The 16,318-nt window shown below is 40.2% G+C and overlaps 1 protein-coding gene across 1 annotated transcript; it reads right to left on the bottom strand.

Moving 5' to 3' along the window:
• Positions 1–1,180: 1,180 nt before the first annotated feature.
• Positions 1,181–14,389, bottom strand: poglut1 (protein O-glucosyltransferase 1). Its single transcript, XM_006639087.3, has 11 exons — positions 14,246–14,389; positions 11,785–11,875; positions 10,949–11,092; positions 9,575–9,710; positions 8,965–9,086; positions 8,172–8,231; positions 7,505–7,604; positions 6,316–6,374; positions 5,072–5,239; positions 4,454–4,510; positions 1,181–3,391 (listed from the first exon to the last, which is right to left on the bottom strand). Exons 1-11 carry the CDS (start codon positions 14,319–14,321, stop codon positions 3,235–3,237), a joined length of 1,170 nt encoding a protein of 389 aa, XP_006639150.1. The 5' UTR covers positions 14,322–14,389; the 3' UTR covers positions 1,181–3,234.
• Between the last annotated feature and the right edge of the window lie 1,929 nt (positions 14,390–16,318).

Here is a 16,318-nt window from a genome sequence, read left to right as displayed (position 1 = left end):
ATTAGCACCAGTAGCATTCGTTGCTCTTGTAATGCGTTTATTCATACGATAATGCCAAGACTGACACCTGCAGAATGAGAAGGAGGAGATGCAGGGAGTTTAGTACAGTATGTAAGGTTGGAAGATCGCTTCGCCCACCTCATGTCTACAGGATAACAGGGCTGTAAAAATTGCTAACAGGTAGGCAGTCCTGTGATCAGGATGACGTGTGATGCTGGACTATGGCAGCAATGGTGATTAAACACCTTTCAGATGAGCCTGTCAAATTAAACCTCATCTCCCAGGTCTAGGATACTCATCCTCACAGTGCAACATACATCTCTTCAGACACTCGCTCAGCAGGCGAGCTGGTGCCGGATGATTTCGGATGCTAATATTAACCAGAGCCTGGTTAGAAATCTGGGCCCTGATTTCTCAAAACCAGCACCTTGCAGCACCTTGCTGCTTTTGCAAAGCTGTGCTATAATTCATTTTCAAAGCAATTAAAGTCATGTATGACACATTAACACATTTCTGCTGCATGATACACAGGTTAGGCTCAGGCCACACCACATAACGAATTGAAGAATTTATGTGCAAAAGAAATGAGAGAACCATGAGGGAACTGTGATCATTGTGCTTTGAGGTATATTTTGAGACTGTAAATTTATAATATCTAGAAAGGTGACTTAGAAGGAATGAGACCAAATTTATGAGAAGTAAAATGTAATGGGATAGATATGAAATCAGTAAAGAATGATAAATAAATTTGAAGCACTGCAAATTTAGCTCCAACTGAGTATATGATGCAGTGTACTTAGATTTCCAGAAGTTTTTTTTTTTAAGTTCCTCATTAAAAATTAACTCTTAAATTGCAAGTGCTCAGTTGATGCAATGACACTTGGAGACACACTAGTGTTTGGATTGAAAATTCGTTATTAAATAAAAAAACAGAGGATATACATTAGTGTGAAAACACAACATGGGGTGACGTAATGGAGTACCACAGGAATCTGTACTAGGACCACTACGCTTCTTAATTTATATCAATGATCAATTATTTGTAGATGATACCACTTAAGGAGGTTTGGCAAACACTGTAAAACCTGCAAATTAAATTCCAAAAGGTTTAAATAAAATGTAAAGATTGGGAACACAACTGGAAAATAATGCTTAATGAAGACAAGTGTGGGATTTTACATCCAGTAAAGAAAAATAAGTTTTTAATACAAAATTGGAAACACTGCGAAAGAAGAGGTAACCTATGAAAAAGTTGCATACAGGTGTCTTCTGAGACATTATTTACATCTTCTACACAATGTGAGAAAGGAATTAAAATGGCAAACAGTCTGCTAGAATACATAACATTAAATGACAGAATATACTGACAAAGATAACCTTGCATATTTATTCAGAATGGACAGTGAAAGGGACCTGCCAACTGCATGGAGTTTGTATGTTTTCCCCATGTTTGCCTGGATTTCCCCTGGGTACTCTGGTTTCCTCCTACAGTCCTACAACAAACTGGTAGGTTAATTGTCTTTGTAGGAAAATTGGCCCTAGGTATGAGTGTGCGTTTGTGTCTGTGTGTCTGCTCTATGATAGACAAACGTCCCATCCAAGGGGTACCCTGCCTTGGGCCAGTTGGTTGCCGGGATAGATGGCTAGATGGAAAACACATAAAAACTAAAATATTTAAAAAATTACTCCCTAGAAAACTGGAAACCCCATAGAAACAGATGGGAAATATATGCACTTAAAGTACTTAAAACATAAATATGAAAATACTCATAAAACATGAATACTGAGATGTATCATTTTATTAATCAACCTAAGTATCTTACTGTATGTAACAATATCTTGTCTCTTAGCTATGTCACCAGACTAAAACACCACTTTAATCTTCAGTTAAATAAAAATAATAATTAAAAAAAAATATTAAAAAATAATCAATGTAATCTTCTTTCAACTAGTGGTTAATGTTCTTAATTTCTTTTACAACATTTAATGCAAAGAGAAAAGAGTAAACGTCTGTCTGGCAGAAGAACTGGTTTAATAATACCAGCACAAGAGGGGTTAAGTCAGGGCTGTTGTACTGTATTTATCTCTGGTAGTCTGTTTGATTACAACATGGTTTTACACAATCTTGGTAAAGTTTATCATAACAAATCTCCAGGAATCACAATTTCCACACTAGTGGTTCTGTTATACCCTTCTCAGATTTGGAATGTACTAACTTTTGCCAGTGTTCTCAGGGCCTGAAATTGTTCTCGTAGTATGTGGTTCTGGCTGAGCTGCTCTGCATTTGATCAAAAACTCTTCACAGGAGCTTATGGGAGACGCCCTACCCTCATATAGAGCAATCGGCTCAGACCAAAAACAAAATGTAAAAATGGAATAAAAGAAACTTTGAGATTAAAGTGACATTCACGGCTAAATTTGCAATCCCACCTAGCGGGGACAGGAGCAGAACATATTTTTGTATAGCTGGCTAACCAGCATATAAGATCAGTGACTTTGAATTCAATTATGAGCAGGAGAAAGAGTTTGGTGGTCTCAGTTGGGCTTCATGTACTCACGTAAAGAATTAACACATTCTTGATTGAATGACGGCAGGCATTAAAAACACATTTAAAAAACAAATACTGCTATGAAATCATCAGGACCCTTGGAAGCTCATAGTACACTGCACATGCTTTTTGGAAAAGGACACAAAGGCTTTCCAAAGGCTTTTTTTTCCCGGGCTCCTTTTCTGCTGATATTTATCTTCTACATATCATCTTCAGTTCCACAGAACACCTCTCAGATATGCCTCCTACAGCCATTATCTCCTTAACGTTGTTTACAGAACAGGATACACTTTTTCCCAAATGTTTAAATTTGTGGAAGTTTCACCATTTTCTTTCAAAAGCTTTTTAAAAAGGTTTTATTGCTGCTAAATGAAAGCAGTAAAGGCTAAGCACTACCCACACAAGCAGTGTCCAATTCCTTCTCTGTACTTGCACATCAAGAGCCTGCAAGATGCACAAGTCCAAGTCACCACATAAGTGCTTTGTTGTAGTTTTAACATTGTGGAGGCTGCTAATCTTAATTCGGCAGGGCTCTTTGAAAGGAGGAGATTCAATCTTGATGATTTGACTGGAGGTTCTTTTTTTGAAAGAATTTGTTTTGTTTTGAAAAACGTTCGCCGAAGTGACCCCCTTACTGTCGGCTGCAGTGGTGGAAACGATAATGTCAGAACAGAGCTCTTGTGGTTCAAAGCTCGGTTTTGTCGGGCTTGTGGGCGACAAGTTTGTAGCTGCTGTTCCTTTCTGGCTGATACTTAAGGAGATCAGCATATTCTGTGAGAAGCTTCTCCCAGTAACAAGTCACATCCTCCATGCGCAGGTTATCCAAGACAAACAGCTGCCCTCTGTGAGTGAGAACAGAAAGTTAGAAATATATTTTTTCAGCTTTTACTTCTCTAATTTTTATTCTTTTCTACTGCAATTCATTTACCTCGATTTCTCACTTCATATTTCTGTCTGCTACTCTACAAAATCTAAAAATACTCTTAATAAAATAAAAAAAACTTTGTAAAATAAAACAAAGCTATAAACAGCCTGCACCAGGGTGTAAACCCTCTCTATTGCATATAGATTGCAAGCCTTAAAGAGCCCTGCTGCTACGCCCAGCACCCTGGTTACACCTGAAATAACACAGCAGACGTTACTAACTCGAGTCATGATGCTGTCAGTCTTGGAACTGGTCAAACACAACTAACCATGCAGCATTACTTCCTCATGGGTCCTGATACTCAATATGTCACCATAAAGCAATGTAAATTGGTTTGTGACTGAGGAGCCTGTCACGAGGTACAGGTAGCATGGGAAATACTACTAATAATTTCATATACATTCACATACTTAAACACAGGTATGAGTGAGTATTGTGGTGTGAATGGAGAGTGCTCTCAAAATGGATGATACTCACTGTTTGTTTGGTGTCTGCACTTCACTGTTTGTTTGGGTCAGCCTATGGTGGCCTCAGAAGGCCAAACCTAACCCCAGTTCTCAAGGGTTATTTAAGGAGATGGGAAAAACCACATGCATTGAATTGGAGAAATGGTTTGTTCCATTTCTCCAATGGAGGGGCTTACAAGCTATTTAATCTGGCTCCTCAGCCAAAGAGGGAGTTGGTTGTTGGTGGTTGGTATGTCAGGTAGTGTGACTGAAAACAGAGATAAAGCAATAAGGAGGATTTATCTTTATTTGAAGAATTAGTTTTGTTTCTTTTTGGGGTTTTGTTTTCTGGTGTGGGGGACTGGGGGCACTGTAAATAAACTGCACTTATTTTACTTGAGTGCTTTTGCGGCATGAGCCATTCTGTTATAAAACGGACCTACTTTGGCCTTCTTCAGGCCATTGTGTCACGTAGTTATAAAACAATACAAATGTCAAATGTTCAATGCAGTCCTGCACCTCGAAAAGCTCACCTCTTTGCAATTTCTTGGGCAATGTCATCATTTTCCTTTACAAACTGAAGTAATTCTCTGAAAAGGCAAAACAAGATTATTTTCATTCTATACTGTGGAGAAAACAAGGGTTCTGTTGCACAAACCTCAAGATTTAACAAGAAAGGAAGTGCTGCTTAAAATGAACACCTATTCACTCTGATGTTATCATTCAGAAAATAAAGCAGAGAATTGTGCCCCTGTCTTTGATTTAATTTTGACATAATGGTGTTTAACAGAAATTCATAAGGGGGGTGAAATTCTAATCTTATTTCAGCTAATATATATATATAGGTCCCTAGCTGAGCACAGCAGTTTCAAGCCCCTCTCCCTCCATCCCAACCTAACTGTTGCAGCTGCCTCCCTGGTTAATTCCTCATAAGTGACAAGGTTGAGACACTAATCTTCGGACAGGACTGTCATTTCCTTAGTCAGGCAAGTTAACACCGAAATATTAAGTACTATATGAAACCCCTATATGTACGTTGGCTCATTTAGTAGTTATTAGAATTTGACCAACCTACTGAGCTGTTCTTCAGATGAGGCACACCTACATCATATTCTATACGAAAAGACTTGATGAACAAGGCTTGTATCTACCTGACATCAGACAGGTCCTGTTTCACAGGGATGTAGTGGACCCATGGTTTCAGCTGGGGGTAAAAGAACTCCAGCCATTCCTCACCCACATGGAAAACCAACGAACCACACAGAAAGAGGTGCTTGAACCGGAAACTGGCCGCCACGCCTCGGAAATTGAAAAGGTACCTGACGTATAGAAACACAAGAAGGACAAATACACACTTAAATGCTTCCTGAATGGAAAGATTGCAGTAACTAGCAAGAACTGAAAAAATCAGAAGACAAAACGTATAACACAAGGAACACATATTGTGAGGATGATCATTCTTTTTTCATTAGAACTGCCAATTTCTTCTTTTTATATACTCATCCACTTTCAAACAGCCATTAGTTTCTGTACATCTGGGTGCACAGAACTAACTTAAGCTTTACACAAGAAGAATTAGGGAGAACAAACAGGCCCAACTGACCCCACTAACTCATTGAGCCATTCATCTGTTCACACACAGCCTCACAGCATGATCAGTGCTACATGGAAAACACCCGGGAAGCAGCAGGGTTCGTCTTTTGGCTGAGAATGGAGACCGATTGTTGAGAATCGCTGATCAATCCTTTACCAACCCCAGGTGCTAATCTGCAAACTATGCACCAAAACAAACTGCTACGTGATTACACTACACCAGTGATTCACAACCCCAGCCCTGTTAACTATAGTTTTTGCTCTTATTCAAATTCGTATTTAAGAATATATCAGCTATCTAGGTATAAGCTCTGCACTACTTATTGAGTTTCAGTACTGCACACATGGGACCAAGTGGACTAAAGCTAAAACAAAACACACTCATTGAGAGTGCCTGATGCATTTTCCTTACACACCTATCCCTACTCATCATCAGCTGAATCTATTGAGAGCTATTCAGGCAGGAATAAGGGAGAAAGTCTTAATTACCAAGTTGAAGGAAGATTGCTTAGTTATTTCTTTAGGCGTGCATTGGAAATACTGATGCACTGAAAACATGCTACGATCAGACATTTCTTCTCATATCAAGCTACTTGAAATGGATACTCTCATTACTGTGGGTACTTGTTATTGACACAACACATTTTGAATGATTCTTATTTTATATTTAAAAAATAAAAAAAATGTTTTAAAATAAGAATTTGTTTTATTAACAAGTGATCCCTAAGGATCACCAAGACTTGAAAAGAATCGAAGCAATTCCTGCAATTTCCTTTTGTCCCACTGAGGTTTATATACTTACTTGTATTTGCAATGGTCCACCAAAGGAATCTCTTTGGCTGGGGGCCTCCCAAGTGTGTCCTAAAGAAACAAATGGAAGAACAGTAACAGCACTGCTTCTCTCACGTGTGGGTAATGTTCAACAGTCATGTTCAGAGTGTTAAACGGTCTTAAATAATAGTCAACTATAGTGCAGAATCTTTCCTCCACTGGATTTCTGGAGGAGGAACAGCTTGTGTGTCTACGATGGGAGAACATAAGGAAGGTTACAACCAAGAGGGGACCACTCTGCCCATCTTGCTCATGAAGTTTATAGAAGCATAAACTGCTAAGAATCTATACATTTTAGTCTTGAACGATTCCTGAATAGCAAAGTAGAATTTGCTAGAATTCTGGACCCGAGATGCTATCTGTATGGAGTTTATATTGTTACAGCTACAGGTGACTAGGAAGTGCCTCTAAGATAAAGTGTATAACACATTGACAGTCTAACCATCTCCATCTTCAAAGCAGAGGGAATGTTTGCTGAGATGTAGGACTTCCAGAGTCTGTGATCAACTATATTTACCTTGATTTACCTTAGTTAATTAAGTTGGAGGTAAATGATTCAGTGTCAATCAACTGTCCAGAAACACATTATAAAGATCAGTTCAGGAGCTCATAAAGAGGAAAGGAGGAGAAAAAGAGCAGAAAGAAGGTCAGACCACAAGAGAAAGAGGATAGAGGGAATGTGAAGCTTGTGCCAGGCGAGAGCCCCTTCTTAATGCTCATCTGAACAAAACCCAATTGGAGTTAAGTATTTGAACCTTGCTTTTCTGTGTTGTTAGGAAACTTTGATTTCCCGACTCCTGGTTAGGGGTGTTTTGTTAGAATAAGGAGATAGGCTCCCATTTATTTTGCAGCATCCAGGTTTGCAGAGAGAGAGATTTAACTGCATTCTGTTTAATTTAGAAGGCATTCTGTTTAATTTAGGTGGTTTCTGTGAAAATTGAACTTAGTATGAGTGTGTCTCATATTGCGGTGTGTGCCCAGCTCCCCCTATGACACAGAAGCCATTAGAAAATGGACTGATTTCTGTCATAAACCAAGCTGCAAAGAAACTTCAGTTTTTACCCAGAAAATGTCTTTAGAATAGCCAGAAACGTTCTAGAGAGTGTCAAAGCCATGGCTCAGTTAGGAGAAGGCCATCACTCTTTGACAGGCTGATTTACCTTTTCAGACTTCCAGGCTTGGTTCTTAGTGTATTCTGCATTCACTAAGTCTGGAGCCTCACGTGACAACAAAATAAGAGGGTCCCTCTCTGGGCTGGTTCTATGAAGAGGAACATCAAACATTAAACATTGCCAACAATTAATCTACTGTAGGTGTTAGGAGTGTACCCATTCTGCTTCACTGATAATCCAGAGGTTTGTAATCACTTGCTTTACTTTAACACCATTAATAATGATGCAAAAATCAGGCATGTAGCATTTAAGTAGGTAGCTGCGTCAGCATGCGTAGGCTGCAAAAGAACAAGTCAAGGTTTATGCCATTCTGTAAAGAAGAGATATAACTTTTCAGCTGTGGAGACGTCTTCAGGGGAGGTGTTTCACCCCTGAAGAAGGCTCCACAGCTAAAACGTTGTCTTTAATGCATTTAAGTTAGTAAACTGGTACATATCCTTCCAATGTACGTACCAATGTACATCCTTGACTGAACTGCTATTTGTTTCTGTACGGGGCTAGTACGCTTAAAATGCATGTCACTTGCTACCTCTAGTGACCAAGCAGATGAGCCCTAACATTAATGGAAAAGCCTTCACTCCTAAATGCACAGCGGGCACCTTTTGTCTTACAAAAACAACAGGATGTGTCCAAAGCAGACACCTCAAAAACTGACCTTGAACCTCTGAAGAATCCCTGGGGCACCTTCTTCTTCCAGGGCCACTGGGCAGCCGACCTTTAACACAAGACCAAAGGTATCTTTAACAAAGACCAGCACTTCAGTACTGGATCACGCCTGTCATTCCCTGTTAACTACACATAGCCTTTTCTTGACCTTCCTTCTAAATCCCTTCTAAATACCCCCTGGTATGTAAAACAGGTGTGGCACTCTTTCATGTTAAGCCAAAATATGATTTAAGACAGATGTAACTTGATTTTGTGTGATTCGACTAATGTAACCAAATACACTTTAGCTAATTGATCAAACTGCACTGATATTTAATTTGCACTTTAAAAAAAAAACGATGGCTTATTCTCTCAGTCATCTGATATGCTCAACAATAGTCCAATGCACAAGACAAATAAGTATAAATGACATTTCAATTTGCACAAAGGTTGATCTGAAACTGAATCTGACTAAGAGGTTTCAGAAATGTGAAGCGCATTACATACAGTACAGTCCCAACAGTATAAGAATACGTGTCGTATAAAAAGCCTTGCATAGTTCTTAATACAATTCAAGACAGTCTTCAGTATTTTGTACATTACGTGGCTTATAAAAAAAGTATCTGTCAAATGTCAGGTAACACGACGTTTTCTGTGAATCTGGAATGAATGGCATGAATATTCACCTGAATTTTTGAAACTGTACTCCCTGTAACTCACATTGAATAAAGTCGCTTGCATATCAGCATCACTACTGCTTATAATAATTAATTATTTTCCTTCACATTGGTACATAACTGTACCTTTTCAGCTCATCCCTCATTAGGTCCCAGCGTCCTAAACCAGTGGGATAGATGGGCCACACGGCAGGACCTCCTTCCCAGAATGTCCATGCTGGATACATGATATCTTGGTATTCAGCTGTCTGCCAACACAAAATGCAGAGTAAAACAATGGGTCTGGTTTAAAGCCAAAGCGGACAAAGATAAAATGAATCTACCAATAGTCAAATTACATCAGAAGATTTACCACGCTCATGAGCGCAAACATAAAAGAAAGCAAAATTTGCATTATTGCATTATTCAGGCTACTGTAAATAAGTACACTGAAATTAGGAGTTTACTGTTTCCTCTAGTTTTTATGCTGAGGACTGGGCATCCTGTATAGACCAGCCCCTGGGCTTTATTTTAAAAACTCAACATACAACGGCAAAATAATGAATCAATCCATAATCCTGTCAATATAGTTTCCTATTACAGAAACCTTCAAGTTCCTTGATTCTTCAGAGGAAAGGAGCCAGGTGACAGCACTCCTCAACGGAAAGTCCTAACAAAGTGACAGCTCTCGCCGTTGTGTAATCACCACGTGATTCGGAACAGAGAGGGAAAACTGTCTTTAATTTGCAGTCTTCACCTTGCTGAAAGAGAAGACCGGCGGGGCTGGCTCAGACCACCGGGGCACTTGTGGGTAGTCCCTCACGTTGATCACCATCTCCATGTCTGGAAGCCTGCCTATCACCTCCAGGATGAAGTGCTCCACTCCACTGCACCTAGACAAGCAGGGCACAGGCAGTGCATCTTGGAGCTCAGTCAGAGCCTGACATTTCAGCAGCCATATCACCCTGCAACTCACAACTGGCAACCCACTGAAGCTAAGCAAGTGTGAGCCTGGTCAGCACTTGGATGGGAGACCTCCTAGGACAAACTAAGGTTGCTGCTGGAAGAGGTGTTAGTGGGGCCAGCAGAGAGCGCTCACCCTGTGGTCTATGTGGGTCCTAATGCCCCAGTATAGTGACAGGGACACTATACTGTAAACAGGCACCGTCTTTCAGATGAGACATAAAACTGAGATTCTGACTCTCTGTGGTCATTAAAAAGCCCAGGGTGTTTCTCGAAAAGAGTAGGGGTGTAACCCCGGCATCCTGGCCAAATTTCCCATTGGCCCTTACCAATCATGGCCTCCTAATAATCCCCACCTATGAATTGGCTTCATCAATCTGTTCTCCTCCCCACTGATAGCTGATGTGTGGTGAGCGTTCTGGCGCACTATGGCTGCCGCTGCATCATCCAGGTGGATGCTACACATTGGTGGTGGTGGAGGAGAGTCCCCATTACCTGTAAAGCGTTTTGAGTGGAGTGTCCAGAAAAGCACTATACAAGTGTAAGCATTTATTAATTATTATTATTTCAGAAGAGCGCAGCAGGTTCCTGAGAAGCTGAGCCCCTTTAGTCCATACAATGCATGGGCCGTGATGCTGTCAACAGCAACCTGGATTCTCTGTTCTTAATCATTAGCACATCGTTAACCCCATTAGCTCATTGTTAACCTCAGCACATGACCTGGGTTATTAATTAAATAAGCAACGCTAGGATTAACTTGTATATGCTGGAATTCACTACTCTTCTGCGATGCACTATAATGCAAAGTCATCAACTTCCAGACTAATGAAGGAAAAGTCAAAGATCTGATCAGATTGAGAAAAATACTTTTTTATCAGTGAATTTGAGGTTCAGTTATGATACATGTGTCTTACATTTAGGATGAAGGCTCACTACTTCAGTATGAGTGACTCTCTAGGTAATATCAAGCTAATATCCATTTTTCAAGTTCTGATCAATCAGAATTTCCTTAAAACACCTTAAATTTGCTTCAGTAGATCTGTATTGGAAACGACTGGAAACATCTGGAAAAGGTATGAGGCCCAGACTGAGTCAAACCACCTGCGTTCACTTGGTCTCCCTCCCTGTACGTGTGTGATGCACCACAGGCTGAACGCCATGAGCTCACCTTGCAGGGAACATGCAGCTCTGCTCTCGGTACAGTCTGCCGCCAATGACCTGATAGTGAGTCCCCACACCTCGCTGCACCGTTCCCACGAGCAAGTCCTTAGAGATTCCCCCACGGAAAGGGCGGAGGTCATTCTCCAAGACGCTTTGGGAAAGAACAACATGAATGCTGAAGACAGCTGAATGACATGGACAGTGTGGTCCACATTTCTGCTTTTTTGTGTTATTAATTTCCTGTTATTTTATCTCTTATATCTGTGCAATCCCTCGCAGTTTGAACTGAGTCTCTGTTCTGATTTCTGCACCACATTCACACACTACAAATTTATTTCATTACAAATACCCAAAACCTGTTGTTTTCCAACTAATTTTGAGAAATGCAACTATATTAGAATGGCTAACCACTTAAGACAATTTAAAGAAGAAGAAAATCAACCTCATGTTATGGTTCCAGATGATTTTAAATGACCTTTTGCCAACTAGAAAAATACCATTTTTTTTAGGACTGCCAATTTCTAAATATAGAGAGTCTTACAGGAGTGAGTGGACAACACAGCTGCTTACTAAAGTTGTGGAACAGAACACATCCCAAGATTATATAAGGAGGAAAAACTGTCCTAATAATAACAGCCATATAATTTGAGTCCAAGCATGCAAAGGTAACTAATATACTGTAGAATGAGGTCTGTAATTGTATCAGCCCCAGGTCTCAGTGAACTGTTTCTCACCTTGGTAAACAAACTGTTGTTAAAACTGACATTGAAAACCTACAAAACAAAATGAGAACAGAAAACTACATATAATAACTGCAACAACCTGACATCGCTCACACTGTACCTGAGGTGGCAGCTACAGTTTTTCACACTGCATGGCTCGTAATGGCTTGTGGCTTTGGTGATTTTATCAAAGTACTTCTTCCACTTTTCACCTACAAAACAAGACAAGAACAAGACAGATAGCTGGGATTAAGACCTGAAATGTAATTCGCAACTGGGGCAGAGCTCCTCAGCCTGGGCTCCTCAAAAACGGTACACAGAAACAAGGTGAACATTTCCACTTTTTCTTCTAGTACAGCAACTAATAGCAGCATTATTTAGGACAGTAATCATTAGGTTACAGATAAGAACAGTAGAAAAGTTACAAAGGTATGGAAGTTATTATCCCCAAATGGCCCATCTGGTAGTTAATTATAGAGGAATAAAGATATAAGAAGAGGCTGTTCTACCTTGCAAAACTAAAACTTCAGTTTGGTTCTTTAAAAAGGGGTGCTTCCTAACGATGATGTTATGCCATTCACCAGGAGGCAGTCAGCCCCTTCACTTGGAAACTGTCTGTTATCAGAAACAATGTCCTGAATCAGTTCACAAAGGAGGCCACTCATCACAGCTCATCACAGTTTGGACACAAACTGGATATACTCTACACCCACGCCTTGATTTACAAATTTTTGCCAGAGTTATAATGAAACATACCCAGTTGTCACAGTTACAAAGACATTGTCAATACAACGCAGACACACGTTTGTAAATCGAGTGATAGGAGTACGTCCTCCATATATATATAAATATGTCCTCCAACTGTTTTCAGAGGTCAGGTAAGCTTCCTGCTGTACTTTGCTTAGCACCACAGGGTACAGAGACTGCTGTTCCTTGCTGGAGAAAACACACGTGCTCCCCACGGACATGAAGACAGGACAGAAGAACACCTGCCTCGTGTGTTTCCCCCTCATTGTTTTTAGCTCAGTCTGTCAATTCGCACGGGCAATTGAAAGAGCTTTGTATCAAAACGACTCCCATCCGCCAGACTTTAGCTGAGCTGGGGCAGGAAAGAAACGTGGAAGGAAACAGCCAGTATCAGCAGGTATTAGCAGTCATTAGACGTTGATTTCTGACGAGGTTCTGGTAATCATTCTTAGCGAGCTATGTACTTAGAATGGATTTACGCTTGAGAACTTCAACAAGCAGGCAGACTGTGTCAGAGGCACATGACGTGCTCCATCTGAGAGAGGGATGTCACTGCCCCTCAGACAAGTCGGACGGGCCTGCCGTGCCAGACAGTGACAAAACCGTCTTCTGCAAACCACACTGGGGAGCAGGAATTCTGGATTTAGCTAATGTTTTGGGACAAGATGTTTCCTGTACGTAGGGTCCCAGCCCACCTGGACACGAGCAGAGTTCTTCCACAGACTAAGTGTCCATTGCCCCCTACACACACCCTTCCCCTGACTGCCTTTCTATTCTGCTCTTATCTTCATATATATATATAGAGTCCCGGGTCATGTCATGTGGACCACAGCACTTACCCCACTCTCAGCAGAAGAGAGGGGCTGAGAGGTCTAAAGGTCAATGTCAATTTACCCGGCCATTTTAATGCAAAACAGACCAGGGACAATTCTGGTAGTGAATACAGTGGTACAAGTTCACACACACATCGTCACTGGTCTGGCTAATGGTTAGCTCAGTGCTGTTAGGCTTTTTTAAAGCCCAGTCGTATTACCAGAGAACAGAAGGTACAGAACAAAAGTACAGAAGCAATAACTGCTAGCACTGCAGCTGATCGAGAGTATGGCCCATTATTCTTTACTTTAAACTCTGGCAGAGCTACTGTACTTGAACTCTCATATAAACAGCTTAATTAGGAATACTAGTAAATCATGCTACATATTTTGTTCACAGCATTTCAAAACATTTTCAGATACTTTAGTACATCTATCCATAAAGAAATGTGGACCAGTGGGTAGAACTCTAGACTCATAACTGGAAGGTTGTGTATTCACTTCCCTAGTGATACACTTCTGCAAATAAATGACTAATTAACCAGATCATGTACCACTATAAATTAAGTCTCTCCTTATGGCTAGAACACAAATAATCCTACAAATGAACCCAAGATCTGTCTTTTTAACTGCCGCAACAGGTTACTGCATACAGTGCGTTTAAGATGTACATTTTGTGAAGGGCTTGTATATGCAAATAAGCCTCAATGTTATCATTTCAGAAGTCATCTTTACGCTACATGTTTTCACAAGAATGGCTAATTATTAACATAAACCCACTAACTCAATCGAAATAAATGTTTTTAATGCAATCAGCCCCTGAGTTGACCGTGTTAATGTTATTTTGCGTAAAACAATAAGTTTCAAATGCAATTCGTCTGCTCTGAGGACGACCACACACACAATGAATGGAAAGCGGCTACTAAACTATGTGCGCAGCTCTACACATCCTGGATGCGACGACGGATTAGACGGTTCTATTTTTACAGCATTGTAACACAGAAGACCCAGAGATCCGGTTACCTGTCTCCGCTTCGCCGACACCAAATAAGTAAAACTGTAACGGACAAATAACCAACAACAACCCTACTGTCTCCATGTTCGTTCGATATGCAAGTGTGTCTGCACCAAAACTCGGTCATCTCCTAGTAAGGTCTGGGAAACCTTTTCTCCTCAAAATGTGTTACCGTATGTTCTCACAAATAAGAGCATCTCTCGTTTTGGTGATGGTTAAGTGTCCTATATGCCGGGTAATGATGTGGAATTCTTTCGTTTAACTACTCCAGCGACTCACAGACAAATTTTATATGGATGCTGGGTACGTCCTTATCTGCTTGAATATACAGAAACAAACTGAAGAGTGATTATCACATGACATTACAGCAAACATGAGGTGATTTTAAAACACGTTTCTGTGTACATTTAATGTTATTATTTGGTCATATACATACTAAAAATATAGCTAAAATAGGTGCATGTGCACCTTCTGTCTGTGTTGTGGATCAAGGTTTGTTACAGTAATACGCAAATATAGGCAGTCAGTTTGTATGGCATAATTACCAATGCCGTGTTTCGAATCACGTACTGTACTCGGATTGTAATAGAAGGGTTAGTTAAAAGACACCGGGAGGGTGTTATTGGAAACCCAGAGCTGTCGCAGTGTTAAAACTCGACACATGATTTGCAGCTGCCCACTACCACAGAACCCGGAGGTCGCTGGGGTCGTGAGGTCTTGACCAGAACTGTGACGTCGGCCGGATTGAATACTCGCTCTGGTCTCGTCTCCCACAGCCAGCGGCCGCTCTCATTGACAGAACATCGATCTCCAGGGTCAGTCAGCATATTTTTCTTAAACTTGCTTGCACTGAATTGACCACTTCGAGAATGAAGTCTTTGGACTACTAGTAATTAGATGATTGATTTCTTACATCGCACGTAATGAAAACAAAACACGTAATAGTGATGGAATCAGTTATAATATTGGATTTACTATTTGAAGTCATGATGGGCAGTTATTGCCAACGGCCTGTATCAAAATGGTCTATACAGTATATCAAACTGAGCAAGACTGCCTGCAACATTAGCAAGTCTGCCTAGTGCTCTTAATTATTTGCCTATTTTAATTGCTCTATCAAGTCTTCATATTTAAGTACTGTATATAACTTGAATCACAGAAACTAGGTGTAATCGTGACCTGGCTAGCCTGTTTATGTTTTTAGCTAAAAAAATAAATAAAATTGCAACAAAATTGATTAAGTTAATTGATGCCAATTAGTTATAACACGATCCCTAACACTTATAGCAAAGGAGTAACCCTACATTCACAGTGAAAACAGCTTTATACTCAGTGATTATTTAAGGTCAGCTTGATTACTACTGATTTTAATTAAAACCCATTTGACAGTCTTATGTTAAAGGGAACAAGTACAGGGTTTTTTTTTTGGTGTATTGGGTGATGGATTACTAATTTAAACATCTTTGTTACTGTACAAATATTCAATCTATAACTGTTTAAAAAGAAAAAAAAAACAAACAGACTTCTAGTTATATTGAGCATTCTTTTCTTTGTGTTCATTTTTAATTTCCTGTAATAAATTCCATATCTGCTCTGACATTGCACTTTACAACAAAACTCGGGGCTTCTGTTCTATAAACAGTATGCTATCAACAGCTACACTTCCAGTAAACTGCATCATGGGAGAATGTCCCGATAGGTAGAAATCATGTGATGTATTTGTTGCAGATTCCAGGACATTCTGAAAAACTCATGTTGCTGTACATCTTCAGCTGAAGACACCTTTGACTTTGGCACAGCCATCTGTGGATTGTCATTCTCACCTCTGGTAGATATGTACATACACCTTGGTTATTCCAGCTACTCGTTTTATGGTTGTGCGAGACAATGACAATACCTAAGTTGATAACCGTAGCAAAATGTGAGTGCTTTGTGCCAAAGGGTGATGATGATGTCTGTCACGCAATGTCCATGAATCTGTTTTTTATACAGAGCTGTTCAGAAGAGTTTCACAACCTAAGTGGTTCATCCACTGGACTCACATGCCTGGTGAAAATCACAGTCAGCTGTGAGCACCAATA

The sequence above is a fragment of the Lepisosteus oculatus genome, chromosome 15, assembly GCF_040954835.1.
Source record: "Lepisosteus oculatus isolate fLepOcu1 chromosome 15, fLepOcu1.hap2, whole genome shotgun sequence".
Classification (NCBI taxonomy): Eukaryota; Metazoa; Chordata; class Actinopteri; order Semionotiformes; family Lepisosteidae; genus Lepisosteus; species Lepisosteus oculatus.
The sequence above is the reverse complement of the archived record's forward strand: the minus strand, read 5'-3'. Positions and strand labels throughout refer to the sequence as shown.

Excerpts from the sequence above, each read along its gene's own strand:
- poglut1 (XM_006639087.3), bottom strand. The coding sequence starts at position 14,321 with ATGGAGACAGTAGGGTTGTTGTTGGTTATTTGTCCGTTACAGTTTTAC. Across the intron at positions 11,876-14,245 it reads TGTCGGCGAAGCGGAGACAG|GTGAAAAGTGGAAGAAGTAC; the intron begins GTAACCGGATCT and ends CTTGTTTTGTAG. Across the intron at positions 4,511-5,071 it reads CAGGACCTGTCTGATGTCAG|AGAATTACTTCAGTTTGTAA; the intron begins GTAGATACAAGC and ends TTGCCTTTTCAG.